Source organism: Lissotriton helveticus, chromosome 2_2, assembly GCF_964261635.1.
Source record: "Lissotriton helveticus chromosome 2_2, aLisHel1.1, whole genome shotgun sequence".
Taxonomy (NCBI): domain Eukaryota; kingdom Metazoa; phylum Chordata; class Amphibia; order Caudata; family Salamandridae; genus Lissotriton; species Lissotriton helveticus.
Genome location: NC_136060.1, coordinates 110,147,753 through 110,166,917, shown reverse-complemented (window position 1 = coordinate 110,166,917; position 19,165 = coordinate 110,147,753). Strand labels below are relative to the sequence as shown.

Below are 19,165 nucleotides of genomic sequence, written 5' to 3'. Positions count from 1 at the left end.
AAAATACAGCTAAAGAAATATCTTTAATACTAACAAGTGGTCTGAGTTCAGTCTTTGAGTGTGTGACATCATTTCTTGCCTGATTGTCTACAATAAATGTTTCACACTACCCTCTGATAAAGCTTTACTGCTCGCCCAAGCTACCACAAATAGGTAGTAAGATATTATGTACTTTGCCCTCTTTAACCGCTTCGCCGCGGCAGACATTCCGCCGCGGTACGGGCGAATCTGAGGTGAGCACAGATCGGACGGCCCCCGGACATCCTCCGCACACGCCCACCGTGACGTCGGACGGCCGGGGCCATCCGACGCATGGAAGGGGTTAAGCCTTTGGAGGTGATCCACTGGACTCTGTACACTATACCATACTTTGGGAGTGTATATACAGAGCCAGCTTCCTACAGTTAATTAAGGAAATTGATGAGGATCTTCAGAATGAGAACCCAGCGAATATATTACAGTTTGGTAAGAAAGAACTAAAAGTCATCTTTACCCAAAAGTGAGCAGTCGATAGAGAAATTAAAGAAAGTCTCTGTAACTAAATACTTGGAAGGGCCCTTACAATTGTGGCTGCAGGGCTATCTTGTGATAGTAACAGGTGTTCAGAAAGATTTTACCTTACCAGGCTCCGATTTGGTATCGCACATCGTCTTGTAGCTATTTCAAAAAGACATGCGTGGTCTAATATACTCCCCAGATGCCAGTGTGATAGAGTGTCAGTACAATCTTCAGTGCACTTTATATTATTTCGCGGATTCTATAGTGTAATTAGGAAATGTTTTTTACGTCCAGTTTTACTATCAAAGAATTTTATAATGCATCAGGAAGCCTATATGTTTTTATGTAGCCTTGAGACTGACTTTTTTTGCCATGCTGTTTTGCTCTTTATTAGGGGTACTAAAACAGAAAGGAAAACCCTCACTTTGTATGAGAAACTAATGTATGAATATGATTAGTTGTGTCAGTATATATTGTGTCTTATCTTTTTTACTCTACATATTTTTGACACTATTGTGTGTTTCATTTAGTAAATATTTTGTTTTTAACCTCTGTTTTTAATCTTGGATTTTATCTATGATACTAGAAATTTTGACAAATGTAATTAATTATGTATGCTTTCATGATTATCAAAACATGAAATCGAATAAAGCTGATTTTGAATTGATTTGAGTTACTTACCTGTAACTCAGTTCTCCAGTATTGGCATCTTTCATAGATTCACATGTGACCCACTCTCCACCCCTGAGAGGCTCCCCTTATAGCTCGGGATTAGTTGTTCCCACTTGTTCTTGAAAATATGAGAGACTCGGCCTCTGTTGGGAGTTATCTAGAGGGTGCTGTCACGTAATTGGTTATAGTACGTTTGATCCTTTTTAAAAAAGAACATAGGCTATTAAACTGAGTTTTCATTGGCCTTATAACCTATGTTGGTGATACATACTGCTTTACTTTGGTACCATGGCACTCACACTTTGATGACTGGGAGTGATTCAAGCATGTGAATCTATGAAAGATACCTATACTGGTGAACTGCAGTTACAGGTAAGTAACTCATTTTCTTATTAGTAATTTCCAAGAGTAAGCCAGGTGTACTCCTGACTTACTCCTGTAATTCGCAAGTAAGCCAGTAGTACAGGTACACCTGCTCACAGCAGGATCTTGTTGAATAAATATAATGTTGTGGGTTCACACGTATCTAGTCAGTGTTTTTTTTTTTAAATAATTGTTTTTAATTGGCATTTCAGTACAATGCAACAAACATTGCAAAGGGAAAGAAAAAAACAAACAAGCCAGTACAGACACATTACCTGAATGATCATATTACACGTAGCATGACAATAACAAATATGCTGTTTGGGTGCTCTGTTCACAGTTCTATATGGAAGAAAAGTAAGATTAGTCTGAGTACAGGTGATCATATCCATTAACCAAAGATCAGACAATTGCATTACATGGGAGTCTTTATCTACCTAGTCCAGGCTACGCAAACCTTGTGAAGCTCGATATATAGAAGTGACCACATCTTTGTCATCCAACTCCATCGCACCAGCATCCACGTGCTAGGATAGCAATTCCGTATAAGCCACCCATTCCAAATCACATTGGTTCAACTCCACCTTCAACACTGCGCTCGCGGGCCAATGCTACAAATATCCTTAGGTCTGGATGTGGTGGGGATAAGTTCCCAGAAAGTGGACAGCTGTGAATGACCATATGTGACATCCCTAATCCATTAATTTAGAGAAGGGATCTTTCTGCGCCCCCAGTGTATGGCGATTTGGCGTTTAGCACACAGTAGAATCATGGCATTTTATTTATTTAAGAAGTTTTCTATAGCGCTGGCCTGACCCTAGGGTATTGGAGCGCTTTACAGCAGATACATAGCACAGAATCGCCAAACACAAAATAGAAGAGCGACACATTAACAGAAAAACACAAAAAAGAAGAGCGACACATTACAGTGCAGGACAGTCTTAGTCTTCAGAGTCCTTCGAAGTCTTAGAGTTGGAGCAGAGCGCGGTGTCAGCTAACTGCTCCGAGTGATCCTATCCACTCCCTAGGGAGCGGTTGAGGAACAGGATTTTGAGTTGGTTTTTTAATTTAACAAAGGAGGGAATGGTTCTGATGTGAGGGGGAATAGAGTTCCAGATTTTAGGAGCGCTTCCGGCGAAGGATCGATCCGCGTTTTTTTGTTTTCTAGTTTTTTGGTTGAATGAGTAGGAGGGAGTTTGAGCTTCTGAGGTTCCTGGTCTGGCCGGCTTTTTTGATTTTTTTCGCCATATATTCGTGTTTGCCGGTGTGTAGGGCTTTATGCGTGAGGCAGGCTGTTCTGAAGCTAATCCGCATTTCGACTGCAAGCCACTTTACTTCCTTGAGTGCAGGGGAAATGTGGTCGAATTTCTTGATACCGGTGAACATTCTGGCTGCCGTATGCAGCGATGCAGCGTTGTTTTGATGGGAGCCAGATGTGATTTTGGAATTTCTGAGAGGACTGCGTTCCCATAGTCCAGACTTGATAGTACCAGAGTTTGGGTGGCCTGTTTGAGATCACTGGGCGGAATGAAGGGTTTTATTTTGTTTAGTAGTCTGAGGTTAAGGAAAGCGCTCTTGGACGAATTTTTGATGTGTATCGTCATGTTCAGTTTCGGGTCTAGAGTGATGCCTAGTGATTTGACAGAGTCTGCTAGAGTGAGATTCCCGTTGAGCGCATCGACGGCCTTTAACCATTTGGCAATTTGGGGGTTATCTTCCTTATTCCAGATGAGGAGTGTCTCAGTCTTGTCAGTGTTTAGTTTAAGGTGGTTACATGGCAGCCAGTGTTGGACATCTCTCAGTACGTCATTGAGTCTTTGAAAGTCTTTGAGTGAGGTAGTTTCCAAATATATCTGAGTATCATCAGCGTAGAGATGGGAGCGGATGTTGGCTATTTTGAGTAGTTTGGAGAGTGGTTCCATGTAGATGTTAAAAAGTTGGGGTGATAGCACCGAGCCTTGAGGGTCGCCCTTGTTGACTTAGTGGAGGTTGGAAGTGAAGTTTTTGATATTTATTTTTTGCGTGCGATTGTGTAGGAAGGAGGAGAACCATTGGAGGACCACTTCGCCAAGACCGGCTCTTTCTTGGAGAGCCCTGAGGAGGAGTTTGTGATTTACCGTATCAAATGCTGCCGAGAGGTCAAGGAGAATGAGGCAGCATTGGTCAGAGTCTACTGCTCTGTGGATATCGTCGATGATGTTGAGGATCACTGTTTCTGTGCTACAGCCTTTTCTGAAGCCAGACTGGTGGGGGTCCAGGAGGTTGATGTTGTCCAGGTGATGGGTTAGTTGTTGTAATACGCATCTTTCTAGGATTTCGGACAGAAGGGGGAGGTTCGACACAGGTCTAAAGTTGTTCAGCTCCGTAACGTCGAGGCCGGGTTTTTCCAGCAGGGGTGTGACTTGTCCCATTTTAAGGCAGTCTGGAAAGACTCCATTTTTCAAGGAGCGATTTATGATTGTGCACCAAAGCGGAGCTAGGGCGCACTTCAGTTTTTTGGTCTGTAGGGGAGGAATGGGGTCTAGGACATGAGCTGAGGGTTTGGAGGTGGAGATCAGCGTGACTATCTCAGATTCTTGAATGGAGCGGAAACTTAGCCAGGAATTGTAAGAGGTACATAGAGAGAAATTAAGCGTCCCAGATGTGATGCTCTTAGTGGGGTGCGTATTGTTGACGTCCAGTGAGAGTTTGATCTTAGTGATCTTATCATTGAAGAAGTTGGCGAAGTTGGCGCAGAGTTCTTTGGACGCCTGTATAGAGGAGGTCACGGGCTTGGAGGTTTGTTGCCTGATGATGCTATAGAGCTCCTTGGGTCTATTTTTTGCACTGTCCAGCGTCGAGTGGAAAAAGCTGGATTTCTTGTTTTTGATGTGATTGTTGTACTTCCTACGGGCTGTTTTGAGTTGTTCACAGAGGATGGAGGTAGGGTTATTTCTCCATCTTCTTTCTTTGGCTCCTAGTTTTCTCCTTTCAGAATTGAGGTCGGAGTTAAACCATGATCTGGATGGAATGTCTCACCTTTTTTCAGCTTTAGGGGAGCTAGCTGGTCATGCATGGTCACTAGCTTTGCGTTCATTTGTGGAGAGGTGGTCGTTGGTGTCTGGAAGAAGCGAGCTTATCCGTTCTTCAAAGACTACCATGGGAATCTGAGAGAAGTTTCTGATACATTTCGGGGGGTCTTGCATAGGCGTTTGAAAGAGAGTTTGTTGGTTGATATGAAATAAGATCATGTGGTGGTCTGACCAGTCCACGGGGAGTATGTGGTTGATTATGTTTCGTTGAGCGATGATGGCATCAAAGGTGGCTCCTTTGTAGTGCATCTCCTCCGTGCAGTATTGGGTTAAATTGTTGTCACAGAGGAGAATGATTAGCGTTTGAATTAGCGGGTTGTTAGTTTCATTCTACCGCAGGTTAAGGTCGCCAAGAATTAGATTGTTGGCGTCTCCGAGTGCACCATGAGCTATCAGGTAAGATAAGTGTTCCCCCAATGCGGAGAAGGTGGCAGAGGAAGTTCCATAATCTTTGGTCTTTATGTTGGTTCAGAGACATTCAAATGTGTTGTAATTGCATGATTCTATTTCCGTGATGACCATGTTGTCTTTATGGATGATCGCTATCCCTTCCTCTCGCTGGTCTTTTCTGTATTTGTTAATAATGGAAAAACGTGGGGGCACAAGCATTTCTAAGCATGGTGAGGAGAGCTCGTTGAGCAAGGCCTCCGTGATGAACGCAATGTCGATGTCCTGCGAGAGGATGGCTTCTGCTAGTTAATTTGCATGCATAGAAGCCGACCTGCAGTTGATGAGCAAGCAGTTCGTGGAAATCTCTTTGTTGCTGGGGATCTTTCCTTTGGGCGCCCTAGGTAGGGGGGGTGAGGAAGGTCGGTCGAGGGGGTTTAGTGCAAGGAAGGTCTTTTCGAAAACCCGTGATCACTTGGATTTTGGGGAGTCAATGGGAGGTGGGTCATATGAGGAGGCTAAATCGGCTGCTTCATTGTCAGACATTGCTGCTTCTGTCCTGGTGGGTCTTGAGGTCAGAGGCTCGATATCAGTATTTGAGCGTCTCTGAGCCCTATTGGGGAGGGCTGAGTTTCTTAGGGATTTTTGTGGCCAGGCTTCCGTGTCCGATCTTGAGAGTCTCTGAAACCGAGGTCCAGGAGTTGCTGTGGGCCAGGTAGGGCTCTTGTGCAACTTCTGGACCTTGACTGGGGTATCCATTACATATCCCAGCATACCCAGTATGGGATAAGGATCAGCAGGAGTGGCTATAATCTGATGGATAGCAGTGAAGACACTGGGCCAATAGGATGTCAGTCGGGGACAACTCCAGGCTATGTGCCGAAAAGTGGCTGTGGGTGTGCCACATTTCCAGCAGCTGTCAATGTCTTGCAATCCCATGCGGCGCAACCCTAAAGGCGTCCTGTAAAATCTATGCAAAAATGTAAAGTGTATTACCCGAACTTTGTAGTTAGGGGACAGTGCCATGACCTGTCCACAGCAATAGATCCATTGTTCATCCATGAGTGGACAAGTGAGATCTGCATTCCATGCCTGAAGTGCCCGGGGATGTGTCACAGGTGCAAGGTCTGCATATGTGTATAGATACCTGTGTTCAATATCCTAGAGGAAGCTGCTTTAAGCACGTTTTCTATTGCAGTTAATGTTTCCGGGGGAATTTGGGAACGTGTCATGTAAGGAGCGGCTGGCGGCGCGGAGTTTATAGTATGTAAAAAGGTCGGAGAATGTCACAGTTTCGCCCCCCTCCTGAACCGGGGGCGGCCGGAATGTCTCCCCTGGGAATAGATGCGCGAAAGTGTGCAATTGTAGTTTTGTGCTACAGCCTCACTGATGCCGTTGCCCACGTTGGGCAGCATGGGATCGTGAGCCAGAGGTATGGAGGTAGCGTTCAATATAGGGGCACCAACACTTTTTCGCAGCTCGTTCCTTGCTCAGCGCAAGGTCTCGACTGTGTCTACACCTTCGCGGGGGCGTCTATAGGGCTGATGTAGCACTAATCGCAGTGGGACAGGCACAGCATTGTCTGTTTCCACAGCCACATGAGGCTGAAATGGGGTTGGATATACCCAGTAGTGTAAAAATTGAGCTTGAGCACACCATGCATACAGCTGCATGTCAGAAGCTCCCAGTCCTCCCTGCTGCAGTGGGAGCTTCGCAGGTCCCACGAAACACGCTCTTGTCCGCCCGCCCAAACTAGGGACACCAGAAGGGATCTGATCAGTCTGAAAAAGGCTTTTGTGAGGGGGATGGGGATGTTCGCAAATAGATAAATACATTTCGGGAGAACTACCATTTTAACCAGTGTAATTTTTCCAGCCAGGGAGAGCGGGAGCTTATCCCAAGCTAGCACTTTCTCCTCTAGTCAGGTTACGGCGCAGTCGTAGTTCATGTCCCATACTTCCTGCATATTTCTGCTAATCCAAACCCCCAGATATTTAACCGGTTCATCCGCCCATTTAAGGGGGAACTCCGAAGGAGCTGGAGTAGTGGCATGTGTCAAAGGGAAAATGGTAGATTTGGCCCAATTAATGGAGATGCCGGAAAGCCCACCAAATTTAATGAATTCACGGAGAAGTGTTTCGAGGTGTATCGCCGCGTCTTCGACATACAGGGTGACTTCATCAGCAGGCATCTAGTCAGTTTTTAAACCGTTTATTTCTATTCACATCCTATCTGTTTTTAAGCTACATTTTTTTATTAATGTTATAATCATATTGGTTTTTAACCTGCAAATTCATTAAAACTGTAATTCTGTTACAGTGTTTTACTACTTCCTGATATTTGAACAGGGCATCAACCCACTTCAGCATTTGGCCTCCCTCGCTGAATAACTGCATTTTGTCTATGTAGAATGTGCACATCAGTTTGAAAAGTTGCCCACTTCAGTGCAATGGACTGACAGGCTAATGTGTCATCCTTTTCCATAATCATTAATTTTGCCTTTTTAAACTGTTTCTCTTTTTTTAATTTTTTTTATTTATTACGAGGACCTTGCTGCCTTCTATACACTGCTTCTTACGTTGCACTGCATCCGATGCAGGCACAGCAAGAAGCAGCCATCCTGGATAAACTATTCCAAAGTGGCCACCTCTAAATGTGCATGTATGTGCTTACTTGACAATGCACTGGAGTCAATTATTTACTTATCTATTTTTTACAACCAGAAATGGGAGCCTGTGCATGCTCACATACAGTCCATGCTTTAAAAAATACATTGATATATATGTATGTTGTATTCTCAATTTTAGCTGCTGTGCAGTGCTTACTCTTTCCATTACCCCTCATGTAGCTCTCACACTGACTGCTGAAGATGAAATATTATCTCCTTTCCAATAGGAGTACATTTTGATCAGAATTCCATAGTTAACCAGCGTTTATCTATGTTCTAATTTTGCAGAACCACATGGATTTATCCAAAGGTCATATAAAGGCCCTTCAAGAAGGAGATCTTGCTTCATCTCGAGGTATTGAAGCTTGCACCAACGCAGCTGAGGCACTTTTACAGTGCATGAATGTAGCTCTTCGGCCAGGTAAATGGATTATCAGTTTTCTTTTTTGCTATTATTGCCTCAGTAAAGCATAATGGCATTTGTATAATTTATAGGGAAAAATTGTATCATATTTGCATAGTTGTAGTATATTTTAGCAAGTCAGGAATGGTACATTGAACTCATACTTCTAGTTCAGCATGGGGATTTTAGCTTCTGTGGGCTAGTTTTTGTAAATAGACATGGGTCCACCCCCCTAAGAGTCTTATGTACCATCATGACCTGTTCAAGAGAGGCCTATTTTTCTTCAACTTACCAGGGTATAGCTTAACCTACTTCAGTGGCAGATATATCAGTTGGTTGCTGAGTTACTGTCAGTGTAGGAAGTTATGGTGATCAGCATGATCCTGGGCCCAGTATCTGGCCTTGAGCCAGCTTGAGGACTCAAACAGCCCCCATTGAAATATGCTAAATTCTTCTAACTACAGATTCCTCACTTAGTGAATATCCCCATGTGCCAGACTGGATCCAGCAAATCAAAAAGTAGGGCTACTGTGCGCTAATGGGTGACCCTGTGCTAATAGAAGCGCCACCTAAGCGTGCCAATGTAATTTCTATTCTTTCCGTGCTTTCAGACACTGTAGTGCTACAGGCATTCCCACATATTGGGACTACTTGATGACCTTTGACTACCATTGTTTTAATTGACTGTGTGTTTTAATTTACTCCAGCGTGAATGTACCTAATTATTTCTGCATGTGCATTTTGCCTTGAGATTCCATTTCGTGTCTCCTTGTAGCTTCAAAGTGGGAGTGTTTCACAGAGTAAGACAGCCTTAGCCTTGCCAGGAACAGAACATGTAGGATGTGCGTTTGAAAGCATGAGAGAGAGAAAGGTGTGGAATGTACTTCTCTGTCTCGGAGTGTGGTGTTATAGGCAGTGGTGCCCAAATGTGCATTATGTTGTACATTGGGAAATGGAGTGTGTGGTGCTATAGGCAGTGGCACATAAATGTGCATTATGTTGTACCTTGGGAAGTTTTATGAAGTTTTTGGACTGTGCCCTAAACTCCATCTTGAATTCTAACTCTGTCTAGCTTGAGCTCTGCACATACACATAGGCCCCCAGGTTACTCACGTTATTTAGGGTATTAACGGTCAAGATTGTTTTCTGTACTTTTGGAGATGTTTTCTACTTTTGCAAACTTTACTAAGATAAGGGGCTGGAAAGTCTGGGAGTGCAGGAGAATACGTGAGAACTCCTTTGCCTTTGGAATGTTTGCCCGGAGCTCGGTCAACTCCAGTAAGTTTCCTGGGTGCAGAGGAGGTCTTCTTGGAAACTTCTAGTACATTGAGAATATTATAAAACTAGTATCAGTTGACTTGCAAGGAGGGATTTTGATCTGAGGGACAGACTCATCTTCTCAGTGTAGCAGTTCCCGGCTTGCGGAATCTCTTGACCCCAGGGCTGTGAATCCCCAGTCTTGTTTGGGCTAAGATGAATTATTGCAGTCAATGAGGTATTTTCTCTGATTATTGGCATTGTTGTGCGTGCGTGCGTAAGTGTGTGTGTGTGTGTGTGTGTGTGTGTGTGTGTACGTGTGTGTGTGTGTACTTGTGTTTGTACGTGTGTGTGTGTGTGTGTGCGTGCACACATTCAGGGCTCCAGTGGTTAAAATCATCTGATGTATTCTGTGTATATATTTATTATCTTTTCATGCCTTACTTTGACAGAGTTTATTCCTTGTGTCTGATTACTTGCATTTAACAGTTCTAATTTCTTGGACATCCTATATTATTATCATTATTTTCTGTTTGTATTTTATCCCACGCATTTAACAGTTGCATTTGCTTACATGTAAGTGTTGTTATTGCTTGCACATATAATATATGCACACATATATATACATTTGCATATTGTTTCATTTGACATCTGGGAAAGCCTTTCTCTTTGAGAGTGTTGCACAAATAAAACCCCACGCTTTATTCTGAAAACTTTCTTTTCATGTGCCTCATTTTATGAGAGTGAAACCCCTTTTCAGGTGTATTGTTTCTTTTCCGCTTGTGTGCCTCCGTGTGGGAGTGCTGTATTTATTTCATTTGAGAGTGGGAAGCAAGACCGACACTAATCCAGAGCACCGCTCCTCTTCTTTTTTTTAAAAATTCTTTTTATTTTGTGAAGTGATTTTTGCTTCAAACATTTTCCAGTGTACAAGGGAACTTGTCAGCACCTAAGATTAAAGGGTTTAAGCTTTTTATTGTCTATCACTGACAGATGTCTGTGATGGAATACCACATGGTGTGTTTTTTGTATTTGTGTTTGGCGCACAACTCAGGGGCAGTGACTGCATTGCGTCAGAAAACACATCGATGGCATGAAAAGTGATGCCTCAAATCCGGATTATAGGGGGAAGTGATACATTGATTCCAAGATGGTTCTTGTCTGCGGATCCTTCGTCTGAAAAACCGGTGCACAGGCAAGATGCGTGGAAATCGGGGATGCACTGGAGGTCGATGCGGTGGCAGCAAAACAGGTGCTGCGTTGATTTCTTCACCCGCGGTCCACAATAAGTCATTTATTGTAGCCGCTCAGCAGGGCCTGTGTTTGGGTCGGTGGTCTTGGACTTTGGAGACCGGTGTGTCGAACTAGGCGTGCAGCGGTTCTTCGGCCCCTGACAGGTGCTGTGTTCATTTCTTTGGTTACACGGGGCTGTGCATCAGGATATTCTCCTGCACAACGGTGCTGCATCGAAAAACACAGCCACAAGAAGTGCGAAGTTTTGATTGTGCATGTTTCTTCAGTTCTTTGTAGTAGAAACAACCTCCAAGAGCCCAGAACTGGATGTGGCACTAAAAGGCGGGTCGAAACTACCAGTAATGGAGTTCAAGGATGCTGCAGGTGAAGTCTTTGTGTCCCTGAGACTTCTTAACAGGAGGCAAGCTCTGCTTCAAGACCTTGGAGAATCTTCTTAAGTAGGATACCACAGCAAGGCAAAAGTCCAGTCCTTTCCACTGCCCACAGAAATGACAGAAGCAGCAACCCTGCAAAGCAACAAAGAGCAGAGGTGCAGTACTAAGTCTCTGGTTTTAAATGTAATACTTTTCCACTTTTTCCCTTTGAAGTCTTTGTAAGAGAGTCTCTCTTGCTCAGTAAAAAAAACTGTTCTGTTGCCCTTATGGCCCCCAAAACTCTGACAACTTCCTCTAAACTACGTCTAATCCAACTCTGTTACCTTCACATGGCTTATCTCATTCCTGCGCGCCTATACAGGGCAGGGCTGCGCTCCTCCCCAGAATGCACATGATGCGGACACGCTCTGACCGATTTCTACTACATGGTCTGGTCAAGCTAGACATCGCAGCGGCATGGGCTCAAGCAAAACCACCTACCATACGAAAGTGGCAACGGGGGTGGATTAGTGCAAGGCTCAAGAAGAGCCCCTCTTTGAGGCCAGGGGATGTCCTGAGAAATATCATAAGATATGGGGCAAATGGCTAAATCTATTGTCTTGAGTTATGTGCTTGTTTTCTCTCCTATATCGTTACACTGTTTTTCAAATGGAGGGGCTAGCTTGACAGCTTTAAATCATGGCTGAGATTTTTGTTGTCCGCCACAAATGGACTTTGACTCACTGTGCAATCACATGCTGTCCTTTGTATGCTTGTGTCTTTTAAATGCAAATAAATTTGATTATAAAAAAAACAGTTCTGTCCTCCCTGGTCCAACCAAACCACAAGGGGTGGAGACAGCATTGTGCAAGGCAACCACAGTATATTCAGGTGGTAGTGACAACTCCTCCACCACTTTAGCACAGAAATACCCTTCCACAGATGCAGGGCGCACCTCAAATCCCTTTGTGTGAGTATCTGTAGTACATGCACAAACAGACCCTGTCAGTCTAAAATCAGATGTTGATTCCACAGTCAGTCAGAGGCACAGGATGGTTAAACAAGTAATGCCCACTTTGTAAAAGTGCCATTTTCAAACACACAATTTAAAAACCACCTTTACTAAAAGATGTGTTATTCAATTCTGAGCTCAGGGAGCCCATATTTCCAATCTCTAGCTGTTCCCACTTGAAAGTTACACTTCTAAAATGTAAGAAGGCTGTGCCAATGATAGTCTATGGGGGAGCTAGTCCTTGCAATAGTGAAAAACAAAATTGGCAGTATCTCACTATTACGACATGTAAAACACACCATTACATGTCCTGCCTTTAATGTACCCTGCACCCGGCCCATGAGGTTACCTTGTGCCTCCATTAGAGGTGACTTACTTGTAAAAAAAGGAAGGGGTAGGGCCTGGCACGTGGGTGCACTTGCCGGGTCCACATGGCAGTTAAAAACTGCACATGCAGACACTGCAGTGGCACATCTGAGACATATGTGAGAGGCTACTTGTGTGGGTGGCACAATCAGTGCAGCATTAGATTTACAGGCCCTGGGCGCCCACAGTGCACTTCACTAGGGACATACCTGTTAATTAAGAATGCCAATCCTGGATAAACAATCATAATCACAATTTACACAGGGAGCACTTGCACTTTGGCCCTGATCAAAAGTAGCAATGTGCCCCTAGTACCTAAACCAGCAAAATAAAAATCCAGCACACAGTCACAAATATAGAAGGTAGAGGCATAAAGACAGGGGAAACCATGACAAGGAGGCCAGGTCGAACAGGAAGAGTTTGCCCACTGTTATGATTAAGACAATTGGTACATGAACCCACAGGATGCCTGTGTGCAGAATACCTTACACAAAACTCAATCAATCAATCTGGGGCTTGTAAAGTGCAGCAATTCACCTGTGAGGGCCTCAAGGCTCTGGGGGTTCTGCTGGTCCCTTCTGGTAGGGGATCTTTCGAGGAGCCAGGTCTTAGGTCCTTCTTGAATTGGGTCAGCGACGCTGATTGCCTGAGTCGAAGGAGCAAGGTATTCCGAGGTTGGAGAAAAAACGTCCTCTGGTTCTGGTCTTGTGGATCTTGGGGATCTTGGGGATGGAGGCTAGGGTGAGATGGGCGGAACGAGGTTGTCTGGCAGGTACGTGGAATGCGAGGCAGTGGTTCAGGTATCCTTGTCCTTTGTCTTGGAGAGCTTTGTAGGCAGGTGTGAGGAGCTTGAACCTGATTCTCTTGTTGACTGGGAGCCAGTGGAGTTGTCGGAGGTGTTGCGTTATGTGGCTGTGGCTAGTGATATCGAGGACTAGTCTGGCTGCGTCGTTTTGATCATGTGGTCACTCCCTCATCAGCTGTGAAAGAGAGTACTTCTTTTCCCACTGTAATTTTGAGGGCTAATGAGCTTAATTTCCACCTCCCCACTATTGATGTTAAAACAAGTGTCTTCATAGTGCTCTTTAGCCTGGCCAGGCACTGACCAAACCTCTACTGCCCTTTAGCACGGCCTTCATGGACATGATATCGAGCACTTGTGCAAAACACGATCTAGCCTTCCTGTCAATCACCAGCCCGCCCAGTGCCATGGACCATTTCCTGGTCACCTCGACTTTTTACCTTAGTGCCCAACACTGTGAGTTTAGAGGTTCAGGCGTCCACCAGATGTGCCACCCGAATGCTTTTCAGACTTCTCCTGCTAACACAGAGTCCAAACGCATGGATATGTTGGACAAACATATGTTCTTATCGGCCAGCCTTGCCTTGAGATCGGTCCAGGCAAGCTACATTCTTGGCTATTAAATGCATGCACTTTGGGACATGGTTGATGAGACCTTGCCAGCAGTCCCAGAAGACCTGCAGGCTTTCTTGCCCCCAACCATTCAAGATGGCTGCAATGTGGTCAAGTTCGTAATCCACTCAGGCCTAGTCGCCAGTGATCGTCTAGGAAGGGCAAATGGAATAAACATGGTGATCCGGTGTCATGCATGGAAGAGAGCCTCAGTCTTCTCAGGGGTCGTCTGGGTATCCTTCATTGGCATGCCTTTCGATGGTACCCGCGTGTTTTGCGAAAAGGCAGACTCCACACTGGAGCATTTTACAGAGAACCCAGCTCCTTGGGTCTTTAGGGACCAGTCCAGCAGTAGAGATATAGTCCAGCCCTTTCAAGTGAGCCCACCAGACAACGACCAGACTGCCAGAAACAGCGTATGTCTCAAGCACTTGTTCCTCTGCCACCAACCTCCAAACCTCTTCAGTGCCCTCTTAGTGGTACACAGCACCTGGTAAGAGGCAAGGCCATCCACTTCCTATTGTCAGAGGGCTACAAGATCATCCGGAGGGACCGCACCGCCAACCAGACGGGAGGAGGCATCGCCATCATCCACAGGGACACCATCCGCATCACGACCAACACCGACGACACCCTAACCACCGCTGAACACCTGCACTTCCAGATCCACACCGACCCAAAGACCACCCTCAGAGGCACCCTGATCTACCGACCCCCGGGACCACGCACACGATTCAGCGAGGACATCGCCGACTTCGTCAGCCCGCATGCCCTCCCCTCCGCCGACTACATCCTCCTGGGGGACCTCAACTTCCACCTGGAGAACAACAGCGACCGCAACACCATCAGCCTGCTCGACAACCTCGCCAACCTCGGACTCAAGCAACTGGTGACCTCCCCCACCCACCTCGCCGGACACACACTCGACGCCGTCTTCTCATCCAGCAAAGACGTCACCTTCAGCCACGCAACAGGACTCCACTGGACGGACCACAGCTGCGTCCACTTCACCTTCAAAAGAACGACGATCCACCACCACCAGCAACAGGTTGCCCGAAGAAGCTGGAACAAGATCACAGCCGACCAGCTCACCGCTTCCCTGAGCCAGCACCCTCCCGCCAGCTCAGCGAAACCCAGCCAGGCCGCCGACAACCTCACGAAGTGGATCAACAACTGCGCAGACGAACTCGCCCCTCTGAGAACCCCACCCAGCGGACCCTGCAGCAGAAAAACACCATGGTTCACCGACGAACTCAAGAGCTCCAAGAAGAACTGTCGAGCCCTCGAGAAAGTCTGGAGAAGGGAACCAACTACGGACAACATGACCACCCTCAAGCGCGCCACCCGGAACACCACCAACTGATCCGCGCCACCAAGAAAAATACATACAAGGACCGGCTGGACAACAACGCACACAACTGCAGGAACTCTTCAACATCGTGAAAGAGCTCTCCAACCCCAACGCCGGAAACAATGACATCACCCCGTCGCAAGACCTCTGCAACTCCCTCGCGTCCTACTTCCACAACAAGATCGCGGACATACACAACAGCTTCAGCAACCAACCAACGCAAGCCACAACCGCAACAACGCCACCCACCACCACCCTCCGCACCTGGACTCCGATCAGCACCGAAGACACCATCCGCACAATGAACTCCATCCACTCCGGATCTCCGACTGACCCCTGCCCTCACCACGTCTTCAACAAGGCCGACGCTGTCATCGCACCCCACCTGCGGGACATCATCAACACCTCCTTCGACACCGCCACCTTCCCTGAGAGCTGGAAGCACGCCGAACTCAGCGCTCTTCTCAAGAAACCCACAGCAGACCCCACCGACCTCAAGAACTACCGTCCCATCTCGCTCCTCCCGTTCCCGGCCAAAGTCATCGAGAAGACCGTCAACAAACAGCTGGCCGCCTTCCTCGAGACGAATGGATCCCTCGACCCCTCACAGTCTGGCTTCCGAGCGAACCACAGCACCGAGACCGCCCTCATCGCTGCCACCGATGACATACGAACTCTGATGGACAACGGAGAAACAGCGGCCCTCATCCTCCTGGACCTCTCCGCGGCTTTCGACACTGTCTGCCACCGCACCCTAGTACAGCGCCTCGGCAACATCGGAATCCAGGACAAGGCACTGGAATGGATCACCTCCTTCCTCGACGGAAGAACACAGAGAGTCCGCCTACCACCGTACAAGTCAGAGGCCACCAAAGTCATCTGCGGCGTCCCCCAGGGATCCTCACTGAGCCCCACCCTCTTCAACGTCTACATGAGCCCCCTCGCGGCCATCGCACGCCAACACAACCTCAACATAATCTCCTACGCCGACGACACCCAGCTGATCCTCTCCCTGACCAACGACCCCACCACCGCCAGAGCCAACCTGCACGAAGGGATGAGAGATGTAGCCGAATGTATGACGACCAGCCGCCTGAAACTGAACTCGGACAAGACGGAGGTCCTCATCCTGGGCTCCTCGCCCTCCGCCTGGGACGACTCCTGGTGGCCCCCCGCCCTGGGCACCGCACCCAAACCGACGGACCACGCACGCAACCTGGGCTTCATCCTGGACTCCTCCCTCTCCATGACCAGACAAGTAAACGCCGTCTCCTCGTCTTGCTTCAACATCCTGCGCATGCTACGTAAGATCTTCCGGTGGATCCCCACCGAGACGAGGAAGACGGTCACCCAGGCCCTCGTCACTAGCCGACTGGACTACGGCAACGCCCTCTACGCCGGAACCACCGCCAAGCTCCAGAAGAGACTCCAGCGGATCCAGAACGCCTCGGCCAGACTCATCCTCGACATCCCCCGACGCAGCCACATCTCCGGACACCTGAGAGATCTGCACTGGCTCCCGGTCAACAAGAGAATCACCTTCCGTCTCCTCACCCACGCGCACAAAGCCCTACACGACCAAGGCCCGAGCTACCTCAACAACCGGATCAACTACTACACTCCCAAGCGCCTCCTCAGATCAACCAGCCACGCCCTCGCCGCCGTCCCCCGCATCCGAAGAGCGACAACAGGAGGAAGATCCTTCTCCTACCTGGCGGCCAAGACCTGGAACTCACTCCCGACCGACCTGCGCCTGACCCAAGACCACCTCTCCTTCAGGAAGAAGCTCAAGACCTGGCTGTTCGAGCAGTAACGGCACCCCCCCCATCCCAGCGCCTTGAGACCCTACGGGTGAGTAGTGCGCTCTATAAATGACTTGATTGATTGATTGATTGTGGTGGCAGAGCATTATATCTGACAGGTGGGTTCTCCCAATTGTCCAACGAGCTATGCCCAGCATTCCTTTTTTACCCTTTGCACCTGTCGCCTACATCAGAGTGGCACATTTTGAATTGGAAGGTGCATGCTCTTTTAGAGAAAGGAGCCATAGAGAAAGTTCTGCCTCTGAAGTACGGACTGAATGTTATTCCTGCTACTTTCACGTTCAGAAGAAGGATCGAGGTCTTCATCCTAGCTTAGATCTTCGCCCTGTCAATGCCTTTCTGCGCAATAACAAATTCAAGATGCTCACACTGGCCCAGGTTCTCTGTGCCGTGTATGACAGAGACTGGATAGTGGGGATAGACCTGCTTGGCGACTGCTTTCACATTTTCACATTCCTGTTCGGCAGGCCCACAGGCGCTACCTGTGATTCAATGAAAGTTTTCAGTATGCCTTGCTCCAAACCAGTGCCCTTCTGATGTCACAAAGGAGCTGGTGATCTTCAGAGGTATGGGTGCCAGTCTTCCCCTACCTGAAAGGCCAGCTGTTGAAGGCAGGCTCACCACAATCAGTCTCAGATCACCTGCAGAGGATGGCGAAGCCCTAGCCATGGTTGGGGTTTCCAATCAACCTGACGAAGTCCCCTCTAACTTCTTTGCAGAGCTTCCCTTCATCTGAAGCAACCTGGATATGATGTACTTTTTGGCCTTTCTTTCAGACCAAAAAGTATAGTACGCTATCCTTGCTCACAGTGAGGTTTGATCTGAGGCATTTTGGCCTGCTTACCTCTACCTTGCCGACCATGCTCAATAGTCTATGCAGCCCCTGCATTGGGTTCTAAAGTCGCTGTGGGACCAGCGCCAGGGTAACCTTTTGGATTCCATCTAAGTCCCATACAGCAAAATATCTGCATTGTGGCTGCTCATTTGCAATTTGAGCAGCTGCAGAACCCTTTCCCTACTCCGCCAAGCCTTGACTATGATGGCAAATGCATCACTGGTTGGGGGCGTCATCTTGGTGAGGTGGACATCAGAGGAATCTGATCTCTGGTTTAGCCCGCATCACAAAAATTTGTCAGAGCCACAGGTGATTCAATTGGTGTTCAAGGCCTTCCTTTTGGTCTTCAAGGGCATACTGGATCAGGTTCTCATTGACAACACCACTGCCTTGTGGCATTTAAACAAGCAGGTTGGGTTGGTGTTGTGAGTCCTGTGCCAGGAAGCTCTGGGCCTCTGTAGCTGGGCAACTGTATGGGTACACAATGCATAATGGGATCTTTAAATGCCTGGATAAGCTAGCTCAGCCTCAGAAACCTAGCAGATCTCGAATGGCAGTTACACCCAGAGGTAAACAAGGCGTCTTCCAGCAATGAGGAGAACTCGGTCTCTTCGCCAATGCAGATAACACACAGTGTCATCAACTTTGGAGTTACCAAGGAGGCTATTACTGAGAGATGCATTTTGCATGCAGTGGGGCACAGGGCTTGTGTATCCTTCCTGCCACTGCCTCTTCTACCCTCAGTTCTGAAGAAGATCAAGAATGTAAATAAACAAACAGAATCCACTCTTCGTATATTGGGTGTATCCTCACAGTTGGGGAACACCTTCCTTGTTTTTTGGTCCCCTCACACACCAACAGGCCCCTTGGTGTCATGCTTCCTCATCGGGGTCATCGTACCCCTTTACGGGGTACGGCGTGCTGCGACCTACGGATACGCGGGAGCACTTGGTAGACTATGTGTGGTGCGGATGAGGGGTTTTAATTTATGTGAGTGTAAGGTGGGGTTTAGAACTAAGTGAAGGTTAAAAAGGACCTGGCTCGTAGGGTGACTAAAAAATATTTAATAAACCCCCGGGCTGGTCCTGTCAAAATTAAAGTGTGGGAGGTTACCATGCGGACAATGTGCATTACCTCCTCTCGGTGTGCGTCGACATGTTTCGGTGTAAAGACACCTTCTTCAGGACAGGGTGCACACATCCCCACCTTACTCACGTTTCTCTAACCTTTATCAGATTTGCCAATAAAAAGTGGGAATTACAGTGAATGTAAAACAATGTACCTAACAAAACGTCGTTTTTTAGTCAACCTGTAAAGGAAAAGAAGACAACATTTTTTTTTCTGGTACTCTACTTCTCCACATCCATGGGTAAAGTGACTAGTGGTTACAGGTGACAAACTTGCGGTCAGTACTATAACTACAGGTGCCAATTGTGCC

The 19,165-nt window shown here is 47.2% G+C and overlaps 1 protein-coding gene across 7 annotated transcripts in view; it reads left to right on the top strand.

The window, feature by feature from the left end:
* EXOC1 (exocyst complex component 1) overlaps positions 1-19,165 on the top strand; it is a 409,496-nt gene that overhangs the window by 168,312 nt on the left and 222,019 nt on the right. For all 7 annotated transcript variants that reach the window (XM_078678171.1, XM_078678169.1, XM_078678170.1 and 4 more), the window contains one exon: positions 7,948-8,080. In XM_078678171.1, the coding sequence (XP_078534297.1) occupies positions 7,948-8,080 (133 nt within the window). The remainder of the gene's footprint in view (positions 1-7,947; positions 8,081-19,165) is intronic.